Source organism: Chinchilla lanigera, unplaced genomic scaffold (genome assembly GCF_000276665.1).
Source record: "Chinchilla lanigera isolate Chin_1 unplaced genomic scaffold, ChiLan1.0 scaffold00034, whole genome shotgun sequence".
Taxonomy (NCBI): Eukaryota; Metazoa; Chordata; class Mammalia; order Rodentia; family Chinchillidae; genus Chinchilla; species Chinchilla lanigera.
In genome coordinates, this window is record NW_004955435.1 from 20025316 (window position 1) to 20052845 (window position 27530).

General features: G+C 44.0%; 1 protein-coding gene and 1 long non-coding RNA gene across 2 annotated transcripts in view; one reads left to right on the forward strand and one right to left on the reverse strand.

The window, feature by feature from the left end:
* Positions 1 to 2118: 2118 nt before the first annotated feature.
* LOC102005411 lies at positions 2119 to 20463 on the reverse strand. The gene is made up of 3 exons (XR_261728.1): positions 20425 to 20463; positions 14299 to 14440; positions 2119 to 2647 (listed from the first exon to the last, which is right to left on the reverse strand). It is a non-coding gene; the product is annotated as an uncharacterized LOC102005411 (long non-coding RNA).
* A 933-nt stretch (positions 20464 to 21396) lies between these two features.
* The window catches only part of Ptgfrn (prostaglandin F2 receptor inhibitor), a 45340-nt gene continuing 39206 nt past the window's right edge, over positions 21397 to 27530 (forward strand). Inside the window, exons 1-3 of the mRNA XM_005389111.2 lie at positions 21397 to 21450; positions 23185 to 23581; positions 26236 to 26649. Of these exons, the coding sequence (XP_005389168.1) occupies positions 21397 to 21450; positions 23185 to 23581; positions 26236 to 26649 (865 nt within the window). The remainder of the gene's footprint in view (positions 21451 to 23184; positions 23582 to 26235; positions 26650 to 27530) is intronic.

Consider the following 27530-nt stretch of genomic DNA (forward strand, 5'->3'; position numbering starts at 1 on the left):
AAGACCTTAATGCTCAACCCAGAGGCTGGTGCATGGTGGAGAGTTAGTCATTTTGGGACCCTTGAGGGAGCAAATAATTTGTGCCTATTGCTCTGGAATACGAGACATTCCTACCTGTGATCTTCTTTTTTAGCACTTTAGCAGCATTCGGGGGAGTATTTACCATGTTTCTGATACTGTGGGAGATTACTAAGGCATTAGGAAAAGGAGTCCAGGAATTAGGAAATGGAATCAGTCATAACTCAATAGATCATGCATAGGTACTTTTAAAGAGTGAATGAATTATTAGATTGCTATGCAGACAGGGCTGTCAGAATTACAGGATAAAGCTGAGGCCAGCCAGGCATGGTGTGCATGCCTGTAATACCAACACTCAGGAGGCTGAGGCAGGAGGAGTGTTGCAAGTTCGAGACCAGCCTGGGCTACAAAGTGAGCTCAAGGCCCGTGTGAACTGCATAGTGAGACCCTGTCTCAAAAACACACAAAACACACACACACACACACACACAAAAAAAAAAAAAAAACAAAAAAAAACAGAAGTGAAGCCAGCGGCCATTATTATGGAGAAGCTCCACGGAGCGGGTGCCTGGAGAGTATAGAGCCAGGAGCAGAAAGACATCTGAGCTGTGAAAATGACCAGTGCAGGTTCTCAAAGGCAGGAGTAGAATGTGTTCTGGTCTGTGCTCCATTTGGGGATTAGCTTGATTTAAACTGGAAAAGTAACAGGCACCTCAGGGGATGTGGGTATTGCGTTCAGGGAGGGGAGCAGGTAGAAAAGAAGAACTTGAGCAAAGTCACCATGAGAGGTGTTGGCAGCATTGCCAGTGCCAGCAGAGCAGCTCAGAGCCCCGCACACATGGCTGGTGAGGACTGCTGGGGCTTATAGGAAGCAAGCCTGCTAAATTAAGGGGATAAGTCAAGCCATAATCCTATTTTTGGTTGTTTCTGACAAGGAATACAGCTCACAAAACAATTACTGATGTTCCCCTTAGGTGGTTTATCAGAGCATTTCTTCAAAGGACTATCACCTGATAAGAGATAGATATATATTAGAGGAAGGATGGGGAATTTTAGTTGGTTTTCTCCGGAAACAAGGCTTTTACAATCATGTGGATTATTCATTGGAGTCCCATTCTAATAACCATTTATCCTACAAGTAAGTTTCATCCTCAATATCAGTGTGAGTCCCAGAAAGCTTAGTATGGTACTTGGCATATAGTAGCTGGGGAAGGTGCCACTGTTAGCACTTTCTGGAATCTCATAATGGCAGTGAGGTGGTTTATGCTGCCCAGTGGACACCCCAGGATCCCAGATGCCAGCCTTGAGTTAATTTACACCTCAGGTGTAAAGGTAGTTGGCATACAGACCGGACACCAGTCCTAAGACACGACAGCGGTAAGGCTAACTCCGTGTTGACTCCATTGTGTTCCTTTGAGGCAGTGGACCTGAAAACAAGTGTGAGAGCTGAGCGTGTGAGAGAGTTCTAATGACTTCTCTGCATGTCTGCTCAGGTATTCTTTGCCTTTAAACATGACTATTCAATATGTGCACGCATTGCCTTCATTACTTTAAGTATTTGTCCTGCAGTTATTTCTGATTTTTTGATTCTTTGAATTTCTTCTGAAGGCTGTGTTCTCCAGAGAGATGAGGACGTATTTGGACCCAGGAGTGCTGCTGCCTACAGCACAGGGCACCCTGTGTCACATCTTTGTCAGGGACTCTCAGTGAGCCACATGTCCTCTGAGGCCAGCCACTGGTGTGTGACGCCCTGTTTAATAGGATGAGTGTCTTTCTCGCCCCACATGACTGTAAGGACCATGTCTGCTTTTGCTTATCCTGGTATGAAGGAACTTGAATCTTTGAAAGACTGGCCTGATTTGTCTTTAGAAAACATCTGTGAGAAAGATGTATATTATATACTATACATATAAGATCATGTATAATGTGTATATGCACTACATATATGAAATACATATGTGAAGTTGTGGATGGACCCTAACTCATAAATGGGGAAGAAGTTATGGGTGGGTCCTTACCATTTCTGTACTTATCCATATTATGTTCTTTTTGTTACCAAAATATTTCACGAAGACTTTCTTATGACTTCATTTCTAAGACAAAAGTTTGTATTGTAGAGTTGAAGAAAATAGAATCCACACATGAAATAGAAGGGATGAAATCTCCAGCACCAAAAAAAAGGTTTTCATTTTCTTCTTGTGCCTTTTTTCAATTTTTCCCTTGGCAGCTTGTGTGTAAGTCAAGCGATCCATGGGTTCTCATTATTGTCTCTTTCCTCCCTCCACCCCTTCCTCCCCTTGTGGCATCTGCTCCCTTCCTGGGCTTCATCCTCGCATGGGGCTCACATTCCCCATGTAGAGAATCAGACTTCTTAGTCCCAGGGCTTGCTTCAAGTGCCTTGTGGCTGGGTTGTCCGGACCGCAGACCTTCTGCTTGTCATCACTGTTCTGGAAGCAGCCAGCTCTGAGCCACGTCCCAGGGCAGGGCTGTGGTGCTGCTCCCTGTACCGTGGGCCTCTTGCCTGTCTGTCTAGTTCCCAACCAGGGTTTATCCTGTGCCCTGTGCCGGGCAGAACAGGGGGCACATAAACCCTGGATGCAGCCTCTTGGTCCTGTAGCTCCTCATTCAGCTGTGGAGGCACAAAGAGAGACAGCAGTGAACATCTAAGAGTTGACTGTTAGAGACCAAAAAAAAAAAAAAAAAAAAGCTGATACTTAAGGGAGCATGCTGAGGTACTTAGGCAGAGGTGCTTTTGCAGGAAGGTCATACAGCTGAGAGCTTCCTTTGCACCTGTTTGTGCCCCACCCTTGTCTCCTCTCTGCGTGTACATGCATTTTCAAAGGCATTAGTGCCATGTCTAGATTTTGTAAGATGTAGGGCACCCACAGAGTTGGCTTGTGCAAGCCCCCAGAAGAACTGTTAATAAAATTAGTGTGGTTAAATTTGGAGTTTGGAGTATTGAGGTTGTGTCATTTCCTCAGGTGCTAGGAACTGGTCTCCTGATTGTGGTCTGTGTCGTAAATGCTCCAAACAACGCACTTCACTTCCTGTGATGAGCTTGGCAGAGAGGTTTTTTTGCAAATGTATTAATAACAGGTTGTTTCCGAAATTAATGAGATAAGTAACTCCAATGAGCCCACCTGGATGACATCCAAAGGTCAATTCTGATTTTAGAGTTGGAGAAGCTGATTGAGATAGGAGTGTCACGACCCTCACATAGCAGATTGGTAGCTGGGCTAGGCGTGCAGTGATGAGCAGGGAGAGGCCTGTGTCTTCCAGGTGCTCACAGCCCCGCCAGGGGGGCAGACAGGCAGTCGTGGGTGAGCAGCCCTCTGCAGGCACCTTCTGAACTCAACCTGGCTGGAGGCTGAGGCCGGACGAGGACCAGAACGGCTTCAGCAGTGTGGGCGCATTTGAGCTCATTAAGTCCTGAACATCAGTAGGTTTTTGTCTGGCAGAGAAAGGGTAGGTGATTTGTTTTAAGCTGAGGGCAGAGCTCAAGGAAAAGAGACATACCAACTTATAAGATCATGTTGGTTTTTAATGAATGCGAAAAGCTGTTTTTGCAGCTGGAACGGAAGGTTGAGCTGTTGGGTCTTTATGGGAAAAAGGCTGAGGCTGGAGAATATTCTGTATGATGGTGAAGAGGCTCATGTTTTACCTGAAGGAGTTGAACCTGATGTTATAGTTGAAATTACCTGTTTTTTCCTGGTAATACCTTCCCTAAAATGCTTCTCACTTTCTTATGTACTCCACGTTTTAAAGGATTTTCATCTTGATGGGTGACTCCGCTTCCTCCACCTCTGCTAGGGAAGTGGCCACTGCTCCATAGTCATTGACACTGATACTTGGCTGACAGTTGGCTCATCAACTTCACGTGATGATGGGTTTCTGCATGCAGTAGGCCCGCAGTAAAGAGTTGTTGAATGGAACCGTTTTTGTTCCTCCAGATTGATGCAGTTAATCTTTCCTTAAAGGACGTGTGAACCCAGAGGCTTTTCCTGTTCAATTCCCTGCAAGCCAGACTCTTACTCTTCATGTTTGCTGAGCCTCGGTGGAGAGGCTGAGCGTAGACAGCGCCTGCCAGAATCTGCCAAGGACTGTCAGTGTCAAGGGTGGGCATCAGGTATTGTTGGATAGAGGGGTGGACAAATGAAAGGAAGAGTGGAAAATGGGTATAGGAACTAGCAACAAGATGGTAGAGAGCACAGGGTAGGGTGAGGGAGAGGATTTCAGCAGTATTTATCTCGGGTGCCTTTCAGGTCCATGTGTACCCTTAACCTCAGTCTGCATCCCCCATTCTCGTGAAACCAGAGGCTCAAAGGAGGACCAGGTGTTCACACAGATCTTGGCAGACGTCATCGGCCGCTTTGTACATCACAAGGATTAAAAATGGCTAAGTAGTGAGGGATGTTTGGGCAGTGCTTGGGCCTCTAGCAGCTGCTGATTTTATAGAATGCTCTAAAATAATCCTGTGGGTAGATTGTGTCTCATCTCTTTGTGTCTGTGGTCCTTGGACAGAGAATTGTTTAAATCATTTCATGTTTATTGGGTTATTTTGGTTATTCATCAGTACAGTTTGCCTTGAAATGGTTTTTGCATTATTTCTTTTATTATCACTTGGTCACATCATTTCTCGGAACCTCAGTTTCCTTATTTAATCCTCTCAAGGTTGGGTATTAAATCATGTGAGCGGCATTTGCGGACTATAAAGCAATGCTGTAAATGTAAGGTGGTTTTTATCAATTACTGAGTCTTAGGGGCATAGCTGTCTACTTAATACTTGTTTTACTGTATTAGTTTGTGTTCCATCAGGGAAACGGAGCCATTATAAATATTATGGAATAGTCATTTATTAGAGAAATTAGACTTTACACATTTATGGGAGGAGCTGGAAAAGGTGAAGGTGTGGAAAGGAGAGGAGGTAGATCAGGGAAAAGTCACCGGTTGACCCTCCCGAAGTGAAGGTGAGTGGACAGACTGAGGCCTGCAGAAGAATCTGGAAACGAGGTAGAGTGGGACATCAGAGGTAGGACTGGTGTAGCGGTCCGAAAAAGGGTAATGGCCTTGTCACCTACCTCTGCGTTTGCAGCCAGGCATCTGATGGTCTTAGGGTCATTTTGGGTCACAAGAATAGCATTTAGGAAGAAACAGGAGCAGAAAGAGCAAGGACAAATTGCCGCTGGCCTCTGCGTCTGTCTGTTGCCACCCTTAATTTGAAGACACCAAAGCAGAGTGGCTGCTGCTTTACTTCCACCTCCCAAATCTCATGTGACGTTCTATTTTATCCCACTCTAACCTGGACTTGCGAAGAGAAAATGATTTTTAGAAGTGTAGTTTAGCCAAATTGACGTAGTACAAAACCCTACATGGTCGTAAAGTAGAATTACAGATTTTGCATGGCTCTGGCCTCCCAGGAGTTTTCAAAGACTACAGAACTGGGACTGGTGTGTTATATGATCTAGTGCTTTACTGGTAAGGTCATTTAGTTAATGATCCTGTCAGTATGTGTGTGTGTGGTACTGGGGGTTGCATGTGGTCAGCTAGACAGATACTCTTATCACTGAGCTACATCCCTTGCCCTTTTTATTTTGAGACAGCATCTCGCTAAGTTGCCAAGGCTGGCCTTGAACTTGGGATCTTCCTGCCTCAACCTCCCAAGTAGTTGGGATTATAGGTGTGCATCCCCCAGGCCAAACCTTTAATCTAGTCTTTGAGAAGTGACTTGCATTTTTGCTCCTCGGTTGCTTGTAGCACTGCCTCTCAGTATTGCCACATTTGTCTGAGGTGCGGGGTGGTTGTCTTGGTAGCAGAAGGCAAGTAGAGTTACACTGACTGCAAAGAGTTCACCAGTTTTGAGGCAGTATAAAGTGTCCTTCCTGTCACCTCCTTTCTCTCTTGAAGATTTCTTGATATAAATGACTACAGATAACAGTAAAGCTGGAAAGTGATGTAAATGATAAGAAAGAACAAGGCTTCGTTCTCTGGGCCACCTCTCTTCAGCCCTACAGCTTGTCATTTGCAGCCTGTCAGTCACTCTGCCCAGCTAGCAAGGCAGAGAGCGCCTTCTGTGGTAATCTGAACCCCAGAGGAAAAGAGCAGCCTGTGAGATGTCCTGGCCACATCAGGACCTAGGCATCATTCTCAGTTCTTTCACCTGTTTGATTGTCAATTGTAGTATTTCCCTCTGACACAACTTGTTCAAATTCCCTTGTGTCTGTCAAATCTGTCCTTCATCTTTAGTGTGACCCTTCCGATCCTGAACACTCCCTTTTTCTCTAGACCATCCTTACCTCACCTGGCTCCTACTCCCAGGTGGACTCTGCTGGTCACCATTCACTAGTGATCTTGTGTACCTCCCAGGACCCTGTGTCATGTCTCCTGGCCAGTTCTCATATTGTATCTGAGTAATCTCACCCTCTGAGGTCTGTACGCCTTGAGCATTATAGTGCTGCTGGGGAAAATCTTGAAGTCTGCCCTCCTGAATTTCTGACACTCATCACCTGTTTGTGTTCCAGGCTTCCTTTGTGCGCATTTTGTCATGCTTTTCCTTTTCCCTCTGCCCCTTATGCTACACCTTTTCCATGATCTTCAGCACCTGCGTGCCCTTCTGCTACTTTATTGAGAGACCAGTTAAGGGTTTCTCAGCCTTAGTGCCTCAAAACTTTTCTATATTTGTGGCTATCCTTTTCTTTTGTCTTTGGTTCCTTTTGTCTTCCAATACTCTATCCCTTTGACTCCAAGCAACCTGAAATACCACTTATGTGCTGATGACTCTGCGATGAATTTATCCTGCACGGACCTCCCTCAAGCTCTAGACTTACAATTCGACTGCCAAATTGGTGTCTAATAGACATGGTTTAAAGGACCAGAAAGGAACTCTGGCTTTAGCCTCATATAAATTTGATTCTCCCAGTTACTTTACTATCTCTGTAAATGCATCATCGTGTACTGAGAACATAAACCAGAAGCATTGCTCATCTCTGATTGCCTTCTTCATTGTCTGGGCTTTCACTTACGTGCAAGATACACAAGATATGTTTTGAAGCTGACCGTTGCAGAGCATCCCCACCTCCACTGTCTGAGACTGGGTGCCTATCATCATTTGCTTGGTTACTGTACCCTCTGCTTACTGATGGCCTTGCTTCTAAATTGACCCCATTATAATCCATCCTCCACACAGCAACCAGGCTGAACTTTTTACAAATAAAGCAGGCTATCGTATTTCCTAGATTTGTTGTTTGTTTGCTCTTTGAGACTGGACCTTGCTTTGTGGTGCAGGCTGGCCTTGAACTCACTATGTGACTTCCAGGCTCCCCTCGAATTCACAGAGATACTCCGACCTCAGCCCTCCCTGTGCTGGGATTACAGGCATGTGCCACCACACCCAGCTTTATTTCCTAGTTTAGGTACTCCCATTTCAAACAGACTCCAAAGCCCCTACTCATTCATTTTAATCTAGTGATGCTAATCCTTTCTCCCTCCATCCCTTGAACCCATCAAGTTTGCTTATCATAGTTTTTATGAAGTATGATGAAAAATATGGTAAATATCTAAATCTTTAAAAATTTATTATAGTAAAAGACACAATGCCATTAATACCCCTCAGAATACCCATTCTCACTTTGAACCCATTTATCTCATCATTCTTGACGCTTTCTGGATTTTTTTTTTGTGTGTGTGTGTGTGTGTGTGTGTGTGTGTTGTTCATTTTGAGACAGGGTTTCACTATGCAGCTTAGGCTGGCCTTGAACTTTATGTAGCCCAGGCTGGCCTCAACTCCCAGCAATCCTCCTACTTCAGCCTCTCAAGTGCTGGGATTATAGGCATGTGCCACCATGCCTGGCTCTTGTCACTTTCTGAAGCAATTCTGGAAGTCCTCTTTCATGAATATCTGTAGTTATGCTGTTGTGGCTGCGTCAGTGCCCTGAATCAAGTAAAATCGTTTACCTAGCATGGTCATTTTGTCTTTGGGGAAGAGTCAGAAGTCACGCTGTACCAGATCTGGTGAATAAGGTGGATGAAGACACACTGTAATGCTTTTATAGGCTTGTCTTTCTGTTGGATGGGACTTGCCAGCAGCATTCACCTTAGTTTTGATCATACCTAGTAAAGATACTCACAAAAGAGGACTTCCTAAACTGCTTCAGAAAATGGCAAGAACGGGGTAAATGTGGTCAGAGTGAGAGGAGTATTCTGAGGGGAACTAAAGGCAATGTATCTTTTACTGTAATTTTTCTTCCCTTGCACATTCGCTGTATAGTTTGATCAGCTCTTGTGTGTTTGCTGACCTCTCTCTGGAGCAGTCTTGCCTTTGAGCTTCAACCACTAACTCAAACTTTACTCTCAAAGAGGCCTTTCCTAAGCAGATTTCACCCCCAACCACTCCTATACTTCCATGCTTTAAATTGATATAATTTATCGTTGGGTTTCTCTCTGTGTCCATATTAGAATGCAAGCTTTAGGTAAGCCAAGACTCCTGGTTTTGTGTCCCTTGGGCCTAGAAGTTTCTCAAAGAGACCGACCAGCTGACTTTCCAGGGCGAGCCTCCCACTTGGGTCTGCCCTCTTCTCTTGCCCACTGCCGTGTCTTTTCCATGGTGAGGCCCGCTCTTCCCTACATCTTTATACTTTTTTCCTGGGTAGAACCACTTATCCTTCAGGACCCTTCTACCTTACCTTTTCTGCTCGTCATGTAACTGTTCAGTTGATGTGGTGCAGGATGCAGATGAGAGTAGGAAACAGCATTGGCCCCAGTGGAGCTCACCGTCTGTAGGAGCAGGTCGGTGGGTGGTTCCATAGGTAAAACAGTGAGTGTCACTCCCACCCCTTCCTCCTTGAGGCTCTCGCATCCCTTGGTTGCTAAGATGCCTGTTCTGATTTTCTTCTTAACTGGCTGCTATCCCTTCCCTTTTTCCTTTGCTAACTCCTTTTCTCCTGCTTGCCTCTCAAATATCAGAATTTGCTCTGGTTTTGTCCCTTTCCTTCTGTACTCTGTATCTTAGTAACCCATCACTGGCTCCCACATCTCCACCTTCTGGCACACCTTTTTGCACTACCGCTCCCTTCTATGCACGTAACTCCACATTCCTTTTCGATGTCTTTTGAAGGCTCCCATTACAGCTGTCTACAGGACATTTCAACTTGTCCTAAACTCACTGACTCTTTTACTCCACTATCGTTCTCTTAGAGAACAGTTTTCACCAGCCCTCGGCTCCCCTTCACCTCTCTGACCTCAGAGGTCTCCCTGCTGATCCTTCCTTGAGTGCGAGAGTCATTGCCTTTCTGTTCTGGTGTTGCACTAGTTTGGATCCATATTGCCTCTCCCAGTCATCTGGTAGAAGAGAGGGCTCCCAACTCATCTCTGGGCTTCAGGTGCCTCCTCTTGATAACATTGTTTTAACCTCCCTGCTCCTCCTCATGCTTCATGCATCGCCACCAGTCTCCGTCTAAGTCTTTGCTTACGTTACTCCGTTTATCTCTACTCACCTTCCTCCTCTGTGTCCCTGTTCAACCTCCCTCTCATCCACCCGGTTGTCAAAGGTCCAGTTCAAATAGTGACACTACATGGAGCCCTTCACTAATCCCTTTGGATGGGAATATCCTCATGTTCCGTTCAACTCCGTGGCACTTGTTAGCATCTTTTAGTTACTCCTGTCCTTCCTTGTGTGGCGATGTCCATTTACATCTTGGCACTCATGGCGTGCCACCTGTGCCCTCCAAGAAGATTCTGGGGCTGACTTGGCTTCCTTCTCACCTGTAATCCAGCACAGGGGCTTCTTGCTCAGTAGCTGTTTACTAAATGAGTACTACTATCTTATATCTGTCTGGTGTATCACAGCAAGGTCTTACCTAAGTTTTTAAAAATAATTACAAGGACTGCTGTAGTAGACCCTTCTTTGCTTTTGGATGAGATTTTGAAGCATGGCCATATGTGACTTCATTACCTACTCTGCTTGCTGTGACTTGTGTAAGGTGTACATTGCTCATTTTCATCACTTAGGTGGGGACTATCTAGATGAAGGTTTACATGATCCCTTCCTGCCTGACCTCTCAGGGTGAAATTTTGAAGAGACAAAGGTTTTTCATTTGTTGAGTCAGGTACTCCAGGAAAGGCCCTGTAAGGGTTTGTAAGTTTGACCTCTGTTCATTTCCACCTCACATGGAACTGGGAAATCCCTGTGGAAATTCATAGCCCCCAAGCTCTCTTAAAGTCCTTGTAAGGACTCAGGAAGAGGGATTTAAATGTCCTTTTACAAAACAAACTGAAACACCATGAGCTCTTTGGTTTCAGTGCCTCAGCCCTGCCTGTACACTGTATCCAGTAACCACTGATATTTATCTCACAAATGGCTCAGATTGGAAAGTCAGGTTGTTTGCTTCTCAGCAGCCCAGTGAGATGATAAAATTTGAGCAATAATAGAAACAATTGCAAGACTGCTTTGCAGATTGATCATACTCTGCAGGTCTTGATTTAGAATAATGTTGATGATAACCTGAGAAGTAAAATTATTTCCCATGGATATCAGGAGGAGGTGGAAGGAGGTAGATAAATAAAGCTGTCTTTATTGGCTTGTCTCTCTTAATGATTCCTCATGAGGTTGCCAATAGCACTTACTGAAATAAACACTCTGTGAGTAGTTGTTTACCTTGAAAAACTTGCCTGACTTTTTCTTGCCTAACCTCATCTATTCTACATGATAGAAGAAAGGTGAAGACATTTAATTACTTTCCTGAGTATTCCAAAGGTAGAGAAATGGTAAGCTAGAATCAATGAACTCTTAGTTGTTAACCGGCTACTACTGAGAAGTCAGAGTAGTAGGGCTTCTGAAAATCATTCCTTTAGGACTTTGGGGTACATTTCTCATCCCCCCCTTTTTAAAATATAAATATATGTGAAATTAGAGTTGGTATCACCTCTAATAAAGTGCTAGGTACATCAGAAAAAAATTGAAAAAACTGGCAATTATTTTAATCCTTTTCTCTATTTTTCTCATCTTTCTACTTCATATTATGAATATGTAGGATTTCTTCTCTTAGAGACTCATTTGTTACTTTGCTGCCTACCGGGTTCCCATGGCTATTGGAGAATATGAAATATTTTATAGGGAATTTCTAGCTGTTTTTTCTTCCTGTTCAGAGAAAAAACAGAATCGATAAAAACAGTTGTGATGGCAAACCAACCCAGCCCATGTTGCTTGGTGGTACAGTTTATGGGCCAGATAAACCTGGGTTTGAATTCCTCACTTAATCGCTGTTAGGGCCCTCTGTACTGAACTTCATTCAGTCCGTTTCCTCATATCCGTGATAAGGCGGTAATACTTATGGGCTGTGCTCTTTGAATTAAGATAACTTTGTGAATAGTGCCTGATTTGGTGCATGGCATATAAGAGGCACGTTATCATTATTCCTCCTTGTACATAATCCCAGTGTTCTTGTTGAGAGATTTGGAGATTTGATAATAAATCAAACTGAATACACTACTAAATAAATACCTGAGAAATGTTTCTATGATTTTACCTGAAATTTTTGGTTCTTTTATTAATCAAGTACTTACACAGTTCTTCCATCCCCCATTGTTACCTATTCTTTCATTTTTGTGGTTACCATAGAGACTGGAACGCATATCACTGACTTATTAGTGTCTATTAATGGACTTTGTATCACTTTCAGGATAAGGAAAGATTGTCCGCATTTAAGCTCCAATTTATTCGCCTTCCCTTCACTTTCTATGCTGTTGATATTTTAATTATGTATATATTCTAAATTCCAAAAAACATTACTTGTATTATACAGACAATATTTATTAGATTTGCCCACATAGTTACCCTTCCTGTTACTCCTTTAGCCTTCTCACCTTTTCATGATTCCAAAACTGGACCATTTTCTCTCTGAAGAACTCCATTTAGTATTTTTTGGTGTTATTCTTTCCCATGTTGAGAATTGGTTGAATGTGTATTTGTTCTGCTATCCCTTTAAAGAACATTTTTCTGAATATAGAACTCTGGCTGGCAGTTATTTTCTTTTATTTAAAAATGGCTATCCATGATTTGATGAGCATTGTCTTTGTTGAAAGTCAGTCATTGGTTGCATTGTTCCCTTGTCTGCCTCTTGGGAGTTTACTGTGACGTACCTAGATAGGATTTTCTTTGTATTTACCCTGCTTGTGGCATATAACACATCTTGCTTCTATTGCATGCTGTCTTTTAATAAAAATCTTAGCCATTATCTTTTTAAGAATTAATTCTGCCTAATTCTACTCTGTTCATTCTCCTTCTTTCCTGTTAGATCCTATTATACATATTTTAACCTTACTATGTCTCATTTATTTCATAGACTTTTCTGTATTTTTTATCTTTTTCATACCCTGGACTTTATTTTGGATTACTTACATTGTTTTCTTTCATACTCCATCTAATCTGCTATTAGGCTCATTTAATGACCTCCTAATTTCATATGTTGTGTTTTTTCAAGTTAGTCATTTTTTTTTTTCTGGTACCGGGAATCGAACTCATGACCTCGTGCTTGCCAGGCAGGCTCTGTGCCGCTGAGCTAAATCCCCAGCCCCCTGTTGTGTTTTTTTAGTTGTGTAATTTCAACTTGAGTATTTTAATAGATTCCAATTTAGGAAGTAAAATCCTGATTTTTCTATTTCTCTAGTAGATCATAGTTATTTTAATGTTCATTTGGATCCCATAGCTGTATTTCTATTTTCTGCTCTTTCTCCTTGGTTTTAGTCATCTGGTTTTGTCATCTTAAATGTCTGGTAGGTTGCGGTTGAACACCGAAAAAAATGTGGAGGTGCTTTATGATATTATGTTCTTCCTAGGAAGCCAGTTCTTCCTAAGAGAACCTCACCTTAGTCCATTGAGGAATTAAGTTGCTTTTAGAGTGGATTTGTCTTACTAAGAGCTAGTTGCTTTTTACAGCTTTGCTTTTAGTCCCAAGGGCATAACCCATACAGGGTTATAACTAAAAGTCTTGGTATTTAGTACTGACCATGTTCCTTTATAAATTCAGAATTACAATTTTTGTTTTCCTGTTCTATGAGATAGTTAAAAGCATGGTTTTTTTTGGTTGGTTTTTGGGGGTTTTTTTTTTTGGTGGTACTGGGAGTTGAACTTGCGACCTCGTGCTTGTCAGGCAGGTACTTAACGCCACTGAGCTATATTCCCGGCCCTAAAAACATTTTTTAACCTTTCTGTTAGTGTTTATTTTCTCTGTAGTCTTTTAGCCGTCTCTCAGTTTTACACACACACACACACACACACACACACACACACACGCACGCACGCACTCCTCAATGCATTTTTCATGATACCAGTTTCTGGCTAACCTCTCTTCTGTTGCTTTTTTGTTGGAGGATCCTGGCTTCTCAAACTCTTAACTTTTTAAATGTCTCTGAACTTCAGAGTTGTCTTCCTGGTTGACCTGTGAGGTGTGGAAGCTCTGAGTTATTAATTTCTACTTAATCTGTGGCCTACACCACTAAAATATTTCTTAAGAGTAAAAGCAATAGATTTTCTTGGGTCTCCCTCACTGTGTTTCAGTGATCTTTGCCTTTGCCACTTGACAGCAGTAAAGCCGTGGTCTGAGAACATAATTTGAAATAATGGAAACTCAGATCGTTCATTCCACAACCCAAAAATATTCATATAAAAATGATTATAATACGTAATATAATACAAAATAATAAAGAAAATTCAATATATAAAGAGAAATAATTAACCTGTGCTTACGTTTGAAAACCTTCATGGCTGGTGTGAGGGAGACGAGAAAGGAGGGTTACTGTTTTGGACGACTTTCACTATCACTAATGGAATAACTGCTGTTGGCTCAATGGACTCTTTCTTTTCATGCAGCTTTAGCAGGGAACCTCTCCAAGGATACTTGCTGTTGTCTCCTTTTGAGGATTTTATGAAATGTAGCATTTCATTGTTGTTATACAGTTTTATCACTTACAATGCTACAGCCCTATTCAAGTGCTTTTCTAAAACATTTTGTACTCTTTCCCACATTTTACACATCTCCCTAATCTCATTGGAAGTGAGGAATTCCTCTGCCTTGTTTTCTTCCTTCTCTGCAGACAAGAACTCCTCCACAACCTCTTGCTGTTGGGAGACACTCACCCGAAATCCTGCAGAGGTGGGGGGAACCATTGCCTCAGTTATGATCATGCGATCTTCCGTGTCATGTATTCCAAGACATCACTCATTTATTAAGTTAAAATTTATTAGGAGCATTTGCTCATCTTACAGAACTCACTGCACAAGGTACTCACCATCCGAGTTTTACTGACTAACTTGATTTTTCACCAATGCATCCAATTAACTTCTTCCTGTATTTTATCTGCCTCTGTAGTTGGTCTCCAAGGGGAAGTTGGCTTGACACAAGCTCCTTTTATCATGGCAAAAAGCAAAAATCTGCAAGAAGAAATCTCAGTTATTGGTCTTTTGAAATTCATGCCCACTTACTCCCCTCTGGAGGCAAGATACAATGGAGTACACACGCGATGAAAACCTTAAGGTGAAAAATCAGAAGTACAAGGGCAGCAGGGAAGGTAGAAGAAAGTATAAGGGAAGGTAATAATTGGAAATTTAAACTATGAATGATTGTCATAACTGAACATTGTATTTAGTATTGATTTTTCTTGAAACCAAGGTAAAAGGAAACATGTATGTTACGTTTATTGGCAGTAAGGAGGCTTGGAAGTTGGGATAGAGTAAAAAGGGATGGAGTTAGCAATGAGAAGTATGCTAGATGTTTGTTTTAATTTGGTTTTTGTAGGCTTAGGCAAAAAAAAATACATGAGAATTAGAAGGTAATAGGATTTAGCTATTACAGATTGTGCTACTATAAACGTGGGTGTGCGTATAACCCTGTGGTATGATGCTTTTAATTCTTCTGGGAGGATACCCAGAAGGGTCAAATGAGACCATTAATCCTAGTTTTTTGAGGAATCTCCACACTGATTTCCACAGTGTGGAGATTCCTCAAAAACTAGCCTATACCACCAGTGGAGAAAGGTTCCTTTTCCCCCACAGTCCTGCCAGCATTTGTTATTAATTTTTTCTTGAGGATAGCCATTCTTTCTGGAGTGAGATGGAATCTTACATTGTTTTAATTTGCGTTTCCCAAATGACCAGTGATGTTGAACATTTTTTCATATATTTATTTGCTGTTTGTACTGTTCATCTCAGATGCCTGTTTTTGGATTGAGTCTTTGAATTTGGAGAGTCTGATTTTTTTCATTTCTTTATATGTTCTAGATAGTAGTCCTTTGTCTGGAGAACAGCTGGCATAATTTTTTTCCCCATACTGTGGGTTGTCTCTTCACTCTGTTGGTTGTTTCTTTTGCTGTGCAAAAGCTTTTATATAAAGTGAGGTCCCATTTGTTGATTCTTGTGTGATCGGGATTTTGTTCATAAAGTCTTTGTCTTCCAGAATGCGCCCTATTCTGTCTTCCAGCAGATTTAGTGTTTCTGTTTAAATATTTAGGTCTTTCATTCATTTTGACTTTAGTTTAGTGCATGGTGAGAGACATGGGTCTAGTTTTAGTCTTTGACATGTGGAAAGCCAGTTTTTCCAGCACCACTTATTAAAGAGGCTATCCTTCTTCCAGTGAAGATGTTTGGCCCCTTTGTCAAAAGTCAGGTGCCTGAGTATGTTGGGATTTGTTTCTGTATCTTCTAGTCAGTTCTATTGATCCTCAGGTCTGTTTTTTTTTTGTTTTGTTTTGCTTTTTTTTTTTGTCAGTACTAGTTTGTAATAGCTAACTCTTGGAAGCAGCCCAAATGCCCGTCAGTCAATGAATGAATAAAAAAAAAGTAGTGTTTTTATATAATGGAGTATTACTCAGCCGTAAAGAAAGATGAAATTGATACATTGATAGCTAAATAGATGGACCTTGAGACCATAATCAGAAGTGAAATGAATCAGACACACGTGTAATATCATATTATCTCTCTGGTGTGAGAGACTGAAAATGTAAATAAGAACAAAAATGTACAATACATATTGTGAACAGTTTCTTCCCCCAAATAGGAAGAAACTGTTCAAAAAGAGAAGAAAACTGAGGAGGGGAGGGAGGGGGAACGGAAGGAAGGGAAATTAAAAAACGAGAAAAGAAGGATAAAATGAAGGCCGAGTTCTGTGAATGGGGAGGGAAAGGGGGCTTGATAGGAGGGGAGGGGAATGGGGAAAAAAAGAAGAATCAAGATATATCATGTGCAGAGACAAATTCCCTACAGTGAATGTGGTCATTATGTATACCTACGCTGTACCACTAAACTTAAATTTAAAGAAAATGAGCCAGTAATAGGAATGGATGTTGGAAAGTTCTGAGACTTGTATAAGAGGGTCCAGTCTAATTGAGGCGCTGCAACTTGAGACCAGGCCACTTAGTAATTGAGATGACTACTGATTTGACACCTGAGTGGTGAGAGATACCGATGTAGTTCTTGTTTTATGAGGGAAAGAATTCACAGTTGTCCATCAGGTATTTCTTTAGGCAGTAAATTTTAATGAAATTTTATGAGATAGGTTCAGTAGTACTTTTAAAGCTGATAAAGAAAAGATTTTCATGTTAAAGTTTTTATGTTGACCCTTGAAAAGAAATGAAGCTATAATGTTAAATTTTAACATATTAAAGACTTTTATTTTTCCAGTATTGGATACTGAAGAGAGTGCTTCAGTTATAGGCATACACCACCATACCCAGATTAAAGACATTTTCGTTAGGAACCGCACAGTTCACGTTCAGAAGTGTTTGGAATTCTTAATCTGAAACACTGGCAGAACTTGAAAAATTAGAGGAAATTTTTCCTTTCCCTTTTCCTTAGTTATGAGCTTTACAAAAGATTTTGACAAAATTGGCAATATGTAGATCTTCTTTTTGATTTGAGAAGAGCCATATGCTTTATTTTTTACAAGTTATATTTATTTTTAAGTATCATTTGCTGTTATTTAACAATATTAAAGGAAATTTGTACTAAATACCAGATTGCTGATGGCAAGTTGAAATTCTGTTACAAAATGTAAAATCTCAATTTGCATGGCTGCGGGGATATCCCAGTTCCGCATGCAAGACATTGCTCAGGTTTATGTCTTTTCAGATTAGAATATGATCTTTCAAGCAACTGTTCATATCTGCTTTATTTTTCCCTGTGGCACTGTAACATAGCCATTGTCAAAGGCACTTTGGCAGGTTGAGTTGGAACGTGGAGGAGGGAGTGAGTACATGAGTGATCCCAGGAGCTGGGGAAGGCTTCCTTGAGGTGCTGGGACTGGCGCTGCCTCTTGCTAGAGGATTATTGGGAAAGTATTCTAGGTGAAGGAGGCATAGAAGCAGGGGCCATTACGTACCAGAGAGCGTGACATTTCCAGAGAGCGAAGGTCATTTGTTATTCATTCATTTGGCAAATAGTTATTGAAAAATTACTGTGTATTAGGTCCTGTTCAAGACACTAGCATTTCACTAGGTCGGAGGATTGCTGAACTCAAGGCCAGCCTGGACTACTTCTTGAATTTAAGAATAGTCTGAACTACACAGGGAGACCCTGCCTCAAAAAAAAAAAAGACCTCAGCATTCAAAGGTGAACAAAACATACAAAGATATGAAGATCGCTGCTCATATGGAACTTACATTCTAGTGGGAAGAAACAGATCATATACAACAGTAAGTACGTGTACATAGAGTATATTAGTGATAAGCAACAGGAACAGTATGGAGTAGGCAGGTGCCATTTTAGGGCGGCCAGCAAGACCCCACTAAGAAAGCAGCACTGGAATAAAGGTCTGAAGCTGGCAAAGGAGCCAGCAGAATGAATATCAGGGAATGCTTTGGGCTGAAGAAATGTGCAAAGAGCCTATTCTAGTTACCTCTCTCTCATTGCTGAGACAAAATACCTGACACCCAAAGTTAAAGGGAGAAAGGTTTATTTAGCTCACAGTTTGTAGAGGTTTCAGTCCATAATCAGCTGGCTCCAAGGCAGGGTGACACAAGGCTGAGGGACAACTGTTCATGGCAGCAGAAGACAGCAAAAGTGATAAGGGGTGAGAGCCTCATTCTGTCCCTTCTATTGTATTCAGTCTGCTGAGATTAGGGCAGTGTCAAGCAAATCTGTGGACTGATCCAGCAACCACTCACCCTTAATCCCAGCACATTCAGTCCCAGCACTGCATCGTGAATCAGTCACATAGTTTATTTTGGGGGCGGTTATCGGGAATTGAACTCAGGACCTTGCACTTGCCAGGCAGGCACTGTGCTGTTGAGCTACATCCCCAGCCCAGTCACAAACTTTAGATTTGACCACCTCTGAGGAAGCCCCATCTAATACTACATGAGGCTTTGAGGGGACATCTAGACACAAACTGTAACAGTCTTTGAGGTTCACGTGGATCTGACTTACTCAAGAAAACCTGGAAAGAAAGCATAGCTACATAAAGGGAGAGGACCGGATGTGGGCTTGGAGAAGCAGAGCCAGGCCTCGTGAGGCCTCGTGAAGATTTTGGCATTTGTCTGTATAAAATGGAGTGACTGGTGGGGGGCAGAGTGAGATAGGGTAAGTTTTTAAATCACTTCGCATTGAGTAGCAGGTGAGAAGGATGGTGGGCTTCGGTCAGTTTGATCCTGTCAGTGAAAAGCAGCCATTGAAGATACATGATCAGCCGCATGACATAGGGTTGTTATGTTAAAAAGATGATTTTGGAAACCACACAGAAGAAGGACTGAGAAGTGAGACAAGGAGCTGGATTCGTTTCCAAAGCTCCAGTCACTAGGAATAGGGTAGCAATCTCACAGGATGAACAGGCTCATCCCTGAATGCCCTGCGAGCCAACTTCTTGACAACTGATAGGAATAGAAAAGACTTACACATTTGGAAATTACCTTGTAAGCCTTGCCAAGGAAGCAAGGTGAAAGATTAGTGCAAAGTGTATTCTCAAGGTGGCCACCTAGCAGATGACCACAAACCCTTGCCACATGCTGGGCACCGTCACCATACTACAAAAGCATTGGCCCATTTAATCCTCCCACAGCTCACAGGGGGTGTAGCGACATGGCCTTCATTTCGTAAATGAGGAGACCTGGGCACCACGCTGAGTTGCCTCTGAGGGCAACTTGCTATGCTTTCTTCTGAAAGGACTCACTAGAGATTCAGAATTTCTCATGGTCTTTAAAATTGAATGTAAAAATACAACCACTCATTTTTTTTTTTATTTTAAAGAATAAAAGAAGGATAACATAATAATAGGGGGGACTTAGCAAATTACAGACAAAATGGTAGGAAATTATCAATGGTTATCGTTTTACATATTATTATCTACAAAATAGTTTCTCAGGAAAACAAATAGACAAATAATAGTGAGTTAGAGACAAAAGAGGTAGGAGATTATCAAGAGTTGTTGCGCTATACTTTGGTATCTTCAAAGTGGCTTCTAAAGAAAATAAATAGAGCTATACATAAGTGACCTATTGAAAAATCATTAACTATTCTCAATGGTTGTTGTAGGAAACACATAATAATAAACATACATTATGAAATAGGATAGGAACACTACAAACTTAACACAGTTATGGATAGATTAGTAGGAAAATATCAATGGCTGCTGTAATACGTGGTGGTATCTTGAAAGTGGTTTCTCAGGAAGACAGAGATATGCAAGAAGGACCTATTAAGTAGTTACAGCCTAAGGGTTGTCAAAAATAGCATATTACCTCCTCACCAGTGACTCCTTTCACTGAGGTATGATGGCTGGAAGGAAGGCCAGGATTGAAAAGAAGGACCGAGAGACTTGCACCTGTGACTAGCAACAGGCTGTTTTCTTGTTCCTCCATAGTCATGATTACCCAGGACTCCTTGATGGAGATGACGGTCTGGCCAGAGGGAGAAGGCAGACCATGCCCCAAGCCCTCTCATTCCTGTTGGAGTAACTGGTAGCATGGGTCTGAGCTCTGGGCCCTCCACCTCAGAGGGCAGACCGATCTCCAGTGGTCTCCTTTGCATCCAGGGCATGGCCCATGGGGCCTCTTAGGGCAGTTCCTCTTGAGGACAACCACTCATTTTCTTTATGAGCTGTGGTGATGGTGGCTTCAGAGAGTTGGCCACTGCTGGGTGGAAATATGTATTATTTCAACACTCTTTGAGTTGCCATGACAGAAATTAGTTTGAAGCATAAGTGGAGGTGAGTGGAATTGCAAGGAACTGCATCCAGGGAAAGGAAGACCTGTAGGCATGAGTGCAGGGGACATGGCCTAGAAGGTATGGCAGGATCCAGCATCTTGGATGCTGCCATCAGGTCACTGGGGAGTGTTTTCTTCACCTCTGTGGTCCCAGTGTCTGTCTGGGTCTCTTCAGATTTAGTGCTGCCTATATGCAGCTTCTGAGCAAACAGAATTCTGACTTACCTCTTCTTAGCCTGGTCTTATCCCCAGAGCCTACCCCAGGCTCAGAGGTGTAGAGTGCGCCCCCCTGAGGACAGTGGAGGAACCTTGGGCTCTTGCTGTGGGTCTCCTGTGGGAAGTAGTAGGTGTGGAGTCACAGTGGCACCCTGCAGTCACTGAATTGGGTACTGTGATGAGGTCAACCTAGAGCAGGGCGTGACCAGTATGACTGGTATCTCCTTGATGTCAGAGCTTTCCTCCCTGGGTACCTAGAAAGAAAGGCGTTGATTCTACCATTCTTTGCTGGAAGATATGTGACCCATTCTGAGTTACCAACTTTAATTTTTTTTGAGTGATAGTGTCTCACTATGTTGCCCAGGCTGACTTTGAACTCTTGGGCTCAAGTGATCCTCCTGACTCAGCCTTCTGAAGAGCTGGGCCTACAGGCATGCAACACCATGCTCAGCAATACTTTATGCAATTAATTTTTTGCAGTGATGGGGATAGAACTCAGGGCTTTGTACATGCCAGATGAGCACTCTACCACTGAGCTACATCCCTAGCTGTACTCTGTATTTTGAGGAGAGGGATGTGTTTTAGCGTTTAGCTGCCTTTCTTAGAACACAAGTTCAGTCTCGACCCCCCCCAGCTGAGGGAGAGCGGTCACACTCAGCTCAGAGTGCATGCTGTCGCACATCACTGTTTCCCTTACATAATTACTTTCTTTTTCCCTTGTCAAAGGAAATGATGGATGGGGAAAATAAGAGATAGCTTTTAAAAAGTTCCATCAACTTTTCTTTTTAACCTTGACCCAAATTTAGATGCTTTGTTTTCATCGTAATCTAGTAGCCACCTGCCTTTGTTTACTTAACAAAATAGTGTATAATAAAACAGTATTTACTCCTCACTGAATGCAGTGTGCTCTGATCATTTCTGTTCATTTAAAATTCCATTTTAAAAAGCGCAACCACTGTAAGGTCCTTTCACAGCCCACTAATGGACGGCAGCCCAGAGTTTAAACCAGCGAAAAGCAGCAGCAGTGGTGTATCAGTTTGCTAGGACCGCCGCAAGAAAGTGCATAGACCTCGTGGCTTAAGTCACAGAACTCCTCTCACAGTTCTGACAGCTGAAGTCCAAGCTCAGCTGGCAGAGTGGGTTCCTTCTGAGGCCCCTGAGGGAGAATCTGGCGCATGCCTCTCCCTGGTGTCTAGTGTCTTGCTGGCAATTGTTGCTTTCCGTGGCTTCTGAGTGTTTCACCCTGATCTCTGCCTTTGTTGTCACATGGTGTTCCTGTGATGTATGTGTTTGTGTCCAGGTTTATCCCTTTTTAAGGGTGTACCAGTCAACTGAGTTAAGGCCCACCCCCTCCAGGGTGACCTCATCACAGCGTCACTAATCACATCTACAATGACCCTGTTCCCAGAGAGGGTCACATTCTGCCCTACTGGAAGCCGGGACTTCAACATGCAAATGTTGGGTGCAGTGTACAACTCAACCCATAGCAAATAATAAAAACACAACATTGATGGTACATAATTAAAGTTCTCAATTTATTGAGCCCCAGTTATGTGGTAGACGCGCAGCTGAGCATTGTGTTTCATGACCTCAATGACACCATCTTGCCCTGTTTTATAATTGAGGAAGCCAGAGCTGAAAGAGATGTAGACCTGTTCTCTTTGGCTTGAGAGCCGTGCTTTCCCCCCCGGGTGTCTTACTGCGATGCCTGTTCACAGAAGGTCAAGGAGCCGCACATGGTTTTTCAGTCTGGATTCAAATGCTAAAAACGGCAGTAAACGCTCTACAAAGTTGGGCTGAAGTCCATGGCAAGGCGGCCTTCTGAAAGGACTCACAGGTGCCAGGTTTGCATGGGTTACCTACTCCTAAGGACGGGGACACCGGTTAGCCCGTGGCTTTGCCCACAGGTCTGGCCTCAGCGGCAAGCCATTCTCGGCAATGCCAGCAACCAGCCGGGCTCCCTCCCTTTGCACTTCCCATCCTCATTCTCAATTTAGATCAGGGTGAAGAGTAGAGAGAAGGAAATGAGCCAGAAAATAGAAAATTAATACTTGGTAGAATCATCATATTTTAAAATTAATTTATAGTCAGTGTCAGATAACAGGAGTTAAATCATTTTATCAGCAGGCCACTCTAGGATTTAAAAATTGGCATCCATCATTGTAAAGCAGGTCTCGGGAGCCCCAAGGAATGGTCCCTAAGGGATGAGGGTTGATGTAGGGTGGGCAGAAATGTAAATACTTAATTAGCTGTGTCCTTTTTTTTCCACACAGAACCTAAAATACTTCTACATCACACTGAGGGATAGGGCTGGGGATTTAGCTCAGTGGCGAGGTCGTGAGTTCGATTCCCGATACTGGAAAAAAAAAACAACAAAACACACCGAGGGATAATGGTATGTTAAATAGTAACGAGAGGGTTGAAGCTTTTCAGGGTTTTGGTTAGCTTACTTTTTTTGGGGGGGTACTGGGAATCGAACTCAGGACCTCGCACTTGCCAGGCAGGCTCTTGTGCCACTGAGCTATATCCCCATCCCTAGCCTACTTTTAAAACTTTATCTTCCTCCCTGTCAATCTCAGGAAACTGGTTGTGCAAGAGGTGCTTGTTCCAGGGTGGTATTTCCTGCTCATGATGCTGGGGACACTTTGGCCTCCTTCTGCAGAGACCCATTTTCCGCAGCAGCCTGGAAGTTGTATTTGTTCCCTGGCCCGTGACCAGGAGCATCCTTGGATTTCCCAGTTATACTGTGCGCATCTTCTGTGATTAAAGACCTGCCTTTCATCTCCTGTCGTTGCAGCTCTTTGTCGTGGGCGTGTGGTGAGAGTCCCTGCGGGAACCCTTGTCCGAGTGGTAGGCACTGAGCTGGTCATCCCCTGCAATGTCAGCGACTACGATGGCCCCAGCGAACAGAACTTTGACTGGAGCTTCTCCTCTTCGGGGAGCAGCTTCGTGGAGCTTGCGAGCACCTGGGAGGCGAGCTTCCCGGCCCAGCTGTACCAGGAACGGCTGCAGAGGGGCGAAATCCTGTTAAGGCGAACTGCCAACGATGCTGTGGAGCTGCACATAAAGAATGTGCAGTCCTCGGACCAAGGCCACTACAAGTGTTCAACCCCCAGCACAGACGCCACTGTCCAGGGCAACTACGAGGACACAGTGCAGGTTAAAGGTACTGTCCTCACATGGGGTCGTCGTGCTAGGCCATACCTTCCTCTGCCAGTTGGCTGTGGGTCTCTATGTCTCTATGTGGGTCTCTATCCCTCTATGTGGGTCTCTATCCCTCTATGTGGGTCTCTATCCTAGCCCCCTGTCCAGCAGAGTAGTAGTGCCTTACGTGATTAAGGGGACGCCCCACTCAGTCCAGTTTCTGGCTCTGCCACTTGGCAGCCATTTGGCCATGAGCGTAGTACATGCCGGTCTTCCTCCTCTGTGCGAGAGTACCTACCTTTGAAGTGTAAGGCCGGGTGAGTTACCATGAACCAGGCCTTAGTGCCGTGCTGTAGTAAGCTTTCAGGGGACCGTGACAGGAAGGTGATGTGCATGACAATGATGATCAGATTTATGGGAATAGCAGTATTATAAGTTTCATCTCTATTTGTGAACTTCATGGTTCAAGTACATACTTGTACCGGAAGTAATACGTGTTCTGTGTAGAGAAAGAACAGTATGGTCACTGCTAGTTTATTGGCCTGGCCATGCAAATCTTACGTACCTGAAATGTCTTAGGTTTTATTTTTGTTGTTGGTGTGTGTGTGTGTGTGTTACTGGGGGTTGAGTTCAGGGCCTTTTCACTGAGCTACATCTCTAGCCTTTTTAATTTTTTTTTTTTTGTTTTTTTTAGACAGGATCTCTGTGAGTTCCCTAGGCTGGGCTTGAACTTAAGATCTTCCTGTCGTAGTCTCTGAGAGTATTATTTTTCCGTGATCCTTTTAGACTAACTAATACATTCAGTTCTGTGAAGCCAGTGAAGAAGATAGGGCAGAATATTTGCCTAATTTACACATGTAGAAATGGAAGAGCATAGGTTAATTACTTGCCCAAAATCATACAGCTAATTAGTAATTGAGCCATTTGAGGCTAACATAATAAAAACATTATTATTGTTGTTATTGTTCTTAATTATATATTTATTTGTGCTCTGCTTTGTTCCCAAAATGATTTATATTGAGTAGAAATGTAATTGTCAGGAAAGTAGAAAATATTTAAGAAGTTATAAAAAGAGAGGGTTGATCCAGGCATTCATTGCTACTGAAATGTTTTGGTAGAACCTACCGTATCTCAGATACTGTTCCTCACTAGAGATTCATAAAGGATAAAACAGCATTCCACCACACATCACACCTTACCTCTTACATCCTCCTGTAGAAAATCTGGGAGGTGTTTTTTAGAAAAAATACCCAAAAAGACATTCTTCCTATGGAGTTAAATAATGCAAGCTATCACCCTCCACTGGGGCAGATGCACACTTGTCTCCCCTGTGATTCTCTTCTTCAGGGCTGAGAGGGAGGCAGGAGAAGCAGGGGAGGGTTTTCTTGGCTCAGGAAAGCAGATAGTTGACCATGAGACACTGGCTGGCTGCCCAGGTCGAGCCTCTGGCAGCTGCTGCGGTTGGCCCAGGGTCTGTCTGGTCTTAGCTTCATGGGTCTTGAAACTGTTTGTCCATGCCCCGAGAGATGAACTGGCCTTGAGAAACCGAGTCATGTTAGCCAGACCTACAGATTGAAGGTCATCATACTCATTCCACAGGAAGGACAGATCTTTGGGGTGTAGCAGTTGTCAGGAATCCCTTCTCCCGGGACACTGAATTAGTTTCTGAATGAGGAGTTGAGAAAAACCCAGAGATGATGAGTAGGGCTGCTTGAGAATCCTTTTATCCAGCTCATAGATAAGCCTGGTGGTTTGTTCTCCGCTGCTTGGTAGAAGGCCCTGTCTGGTTACCAGAGTGCCAGCACCTTGTGCTCATCACACCTCTTCCTAAGTAGCACGCGCTGGTGCTTCCTGGAGCGCTGGTGCCCTCTTGTAGGCTCTGTGAAGGTGCTTCCTCCAGCAGGCCCTCGGAGTGCACAGCCAAGCCTTCCCCTCCTGCTGCCCAGGCCCCACCTCACTGCTGCCCGCCACTCACCCGGCTTGTTCGCAGGGCAGTGCCCAGGTCAGGAGTCACAGGCAGCTCAAGCCATCCTTTGCCCCCAGCAAATCATGCGGCTTTAGATAAACTCTTAGAAGGCTGCCTCACCTGCAGGCTCAGGCTCTCTGTGCTAGCCCTGCAGGGGGGCAGAGGTGTGTCTGACGGTCGTTTTCTCCTGATGCTCTTTATCTTCTGGAACTCTCAGAGCGACTCCACGAGGAAGGTCCGGTTGTCTCCCCCTTTCGGGGAACTCAACTCCCAAAGGGAGTTTTCATTCACTACACCTCATTCTAGCCGGGGTTTTATTAATGCCTTTTCTCCTCCTTCTCTTCCTCACCTGCTCTTCTCTTTTCTTTCCTTCATACATTTTTTTCTTTGTCTCTCTTTTCCTTCCTTCCTTCCTTCCTTCCTTCCTTCCTTCCTTCCTTCCTTCCTTCCTTCCTTCCTTCCCTCCTTCCTTCTTTCTGTCTTTCCTTCTCTTTTACCTTTCTTTCTTCTTTCTTTCTTTGTTTCTTAAGTTGGAAGAGCCATTTGAGACTGTAGATGAGACAAAATGGGAAGACGCGCCCCTGTGGGCATCAGAACAGGGAAGGGAGGGAGAGAACTGTCTGGGGGCACAGCTGTGGGCGTGGCCTGCCCTCGCCCTGTGGGATCCCCCTGAGGAGGCTGCAGACTGACGTCCTCTCTGTCCCCCGCAGTGCTGGCCGACGCCCTGCACGTGGGCCCCAGCGCGCGGCCGCCGCCCAGCCTGAGCCTGCGGGAGGGAGAGCCCTTCGAGGTGCGCTGCGCCGCCTCCACCAACTCGCCGCTGCACACGCACCTGGCGCTGCTGTGGGAGCTGCACCGCGGGCCCGCACGCAGGGCCGTGCTCGCCCTCACCCACGAGGGCAGGTTCCGCCCGGGCCCCGGCTACGAGCAGCGCTACCACAGCGGGGAAGTGCGCCTGGACACGGCGGGCAGCGACGCCTTCCGCCTCTCTGTGGCCCACGCGCTGTCCGCGGACCAGGGCTCCTACAGGTGCGTGGTGAGCGAGTGGATCGCAGAGCAGGGCTACTGGCAAGAGATCCAAGAAAAGGCCGTGGAAGTCGCCACCGTGGTGATCCAGCCAACAGGTGAGCTTCCGGAATCGATGTCTTGCAGAGGGAGGCCTACGCTGTGACGGTGGCGGTGTAAAGATCCAGGCGAGGGAGCCCCACCTTTTGTGACAAGATCGATTGTCTCACCCGGGAGGTTCCCTTGAGGTGGAGGGAGAGGGCAGGGTGAGAGTGTGGGGTGGCGCCTCTGTTTGGGCTGTGTGTCTGTAGTTTTGTGTGGCATCTGCATTTACCTCAACTTGGACCCAAGCTGCTGTGCACACACATTATAGAAAGGCAGTTCTGTCTCTTAGAGGTGGAGAACAGCAGGCCTTGTGGGACCAATGACCTGCTTAGTGCCCAGGGGCAGTTTCAGGATCTGCCCACACCTGCTGCCTTAGTTGTTTGTTTATTTTACTTACTTATTTATTTATATATTTATGTATTTATATATTTATTTATTTTGTGGTATTGACAGTGAATCCAGGGACTTCACACTGAGCTACATCCTCAGTCCTTTTTATTTTTTTTTTATTTTTAGACAAGGTGGGCTCAAGCTCCGCCGCCACCTCTCAGAGTGCTGGGATTATGTATTTATTTATTTATTTATTTTTATGGTTCTTTTTTTCCGGTACCAGGAATCGAACTCACTACCTCGAGCTTGCCAGGCAGACGCTGTGCCGCTGAGCTAAATCCCCAGCCCCAGTGCTGGGATTATGTTGTAGGTGTGCACCACTGTGCCTGGCTCTTAGCTTTATTGTGTTCGGTGCTTCCTGAGTCCATGGATCTGCCTTTCCCCACAACTTTTGGAATGCATATGTGGCTCACCGCAAACCTCTGGGCTAACTTGCATCTTCTAGGCTTGTGCTGGGGTTCCCTCGGGCACACCACCCCTTCAGGAGGCGCTCCTGAGGGCTCAG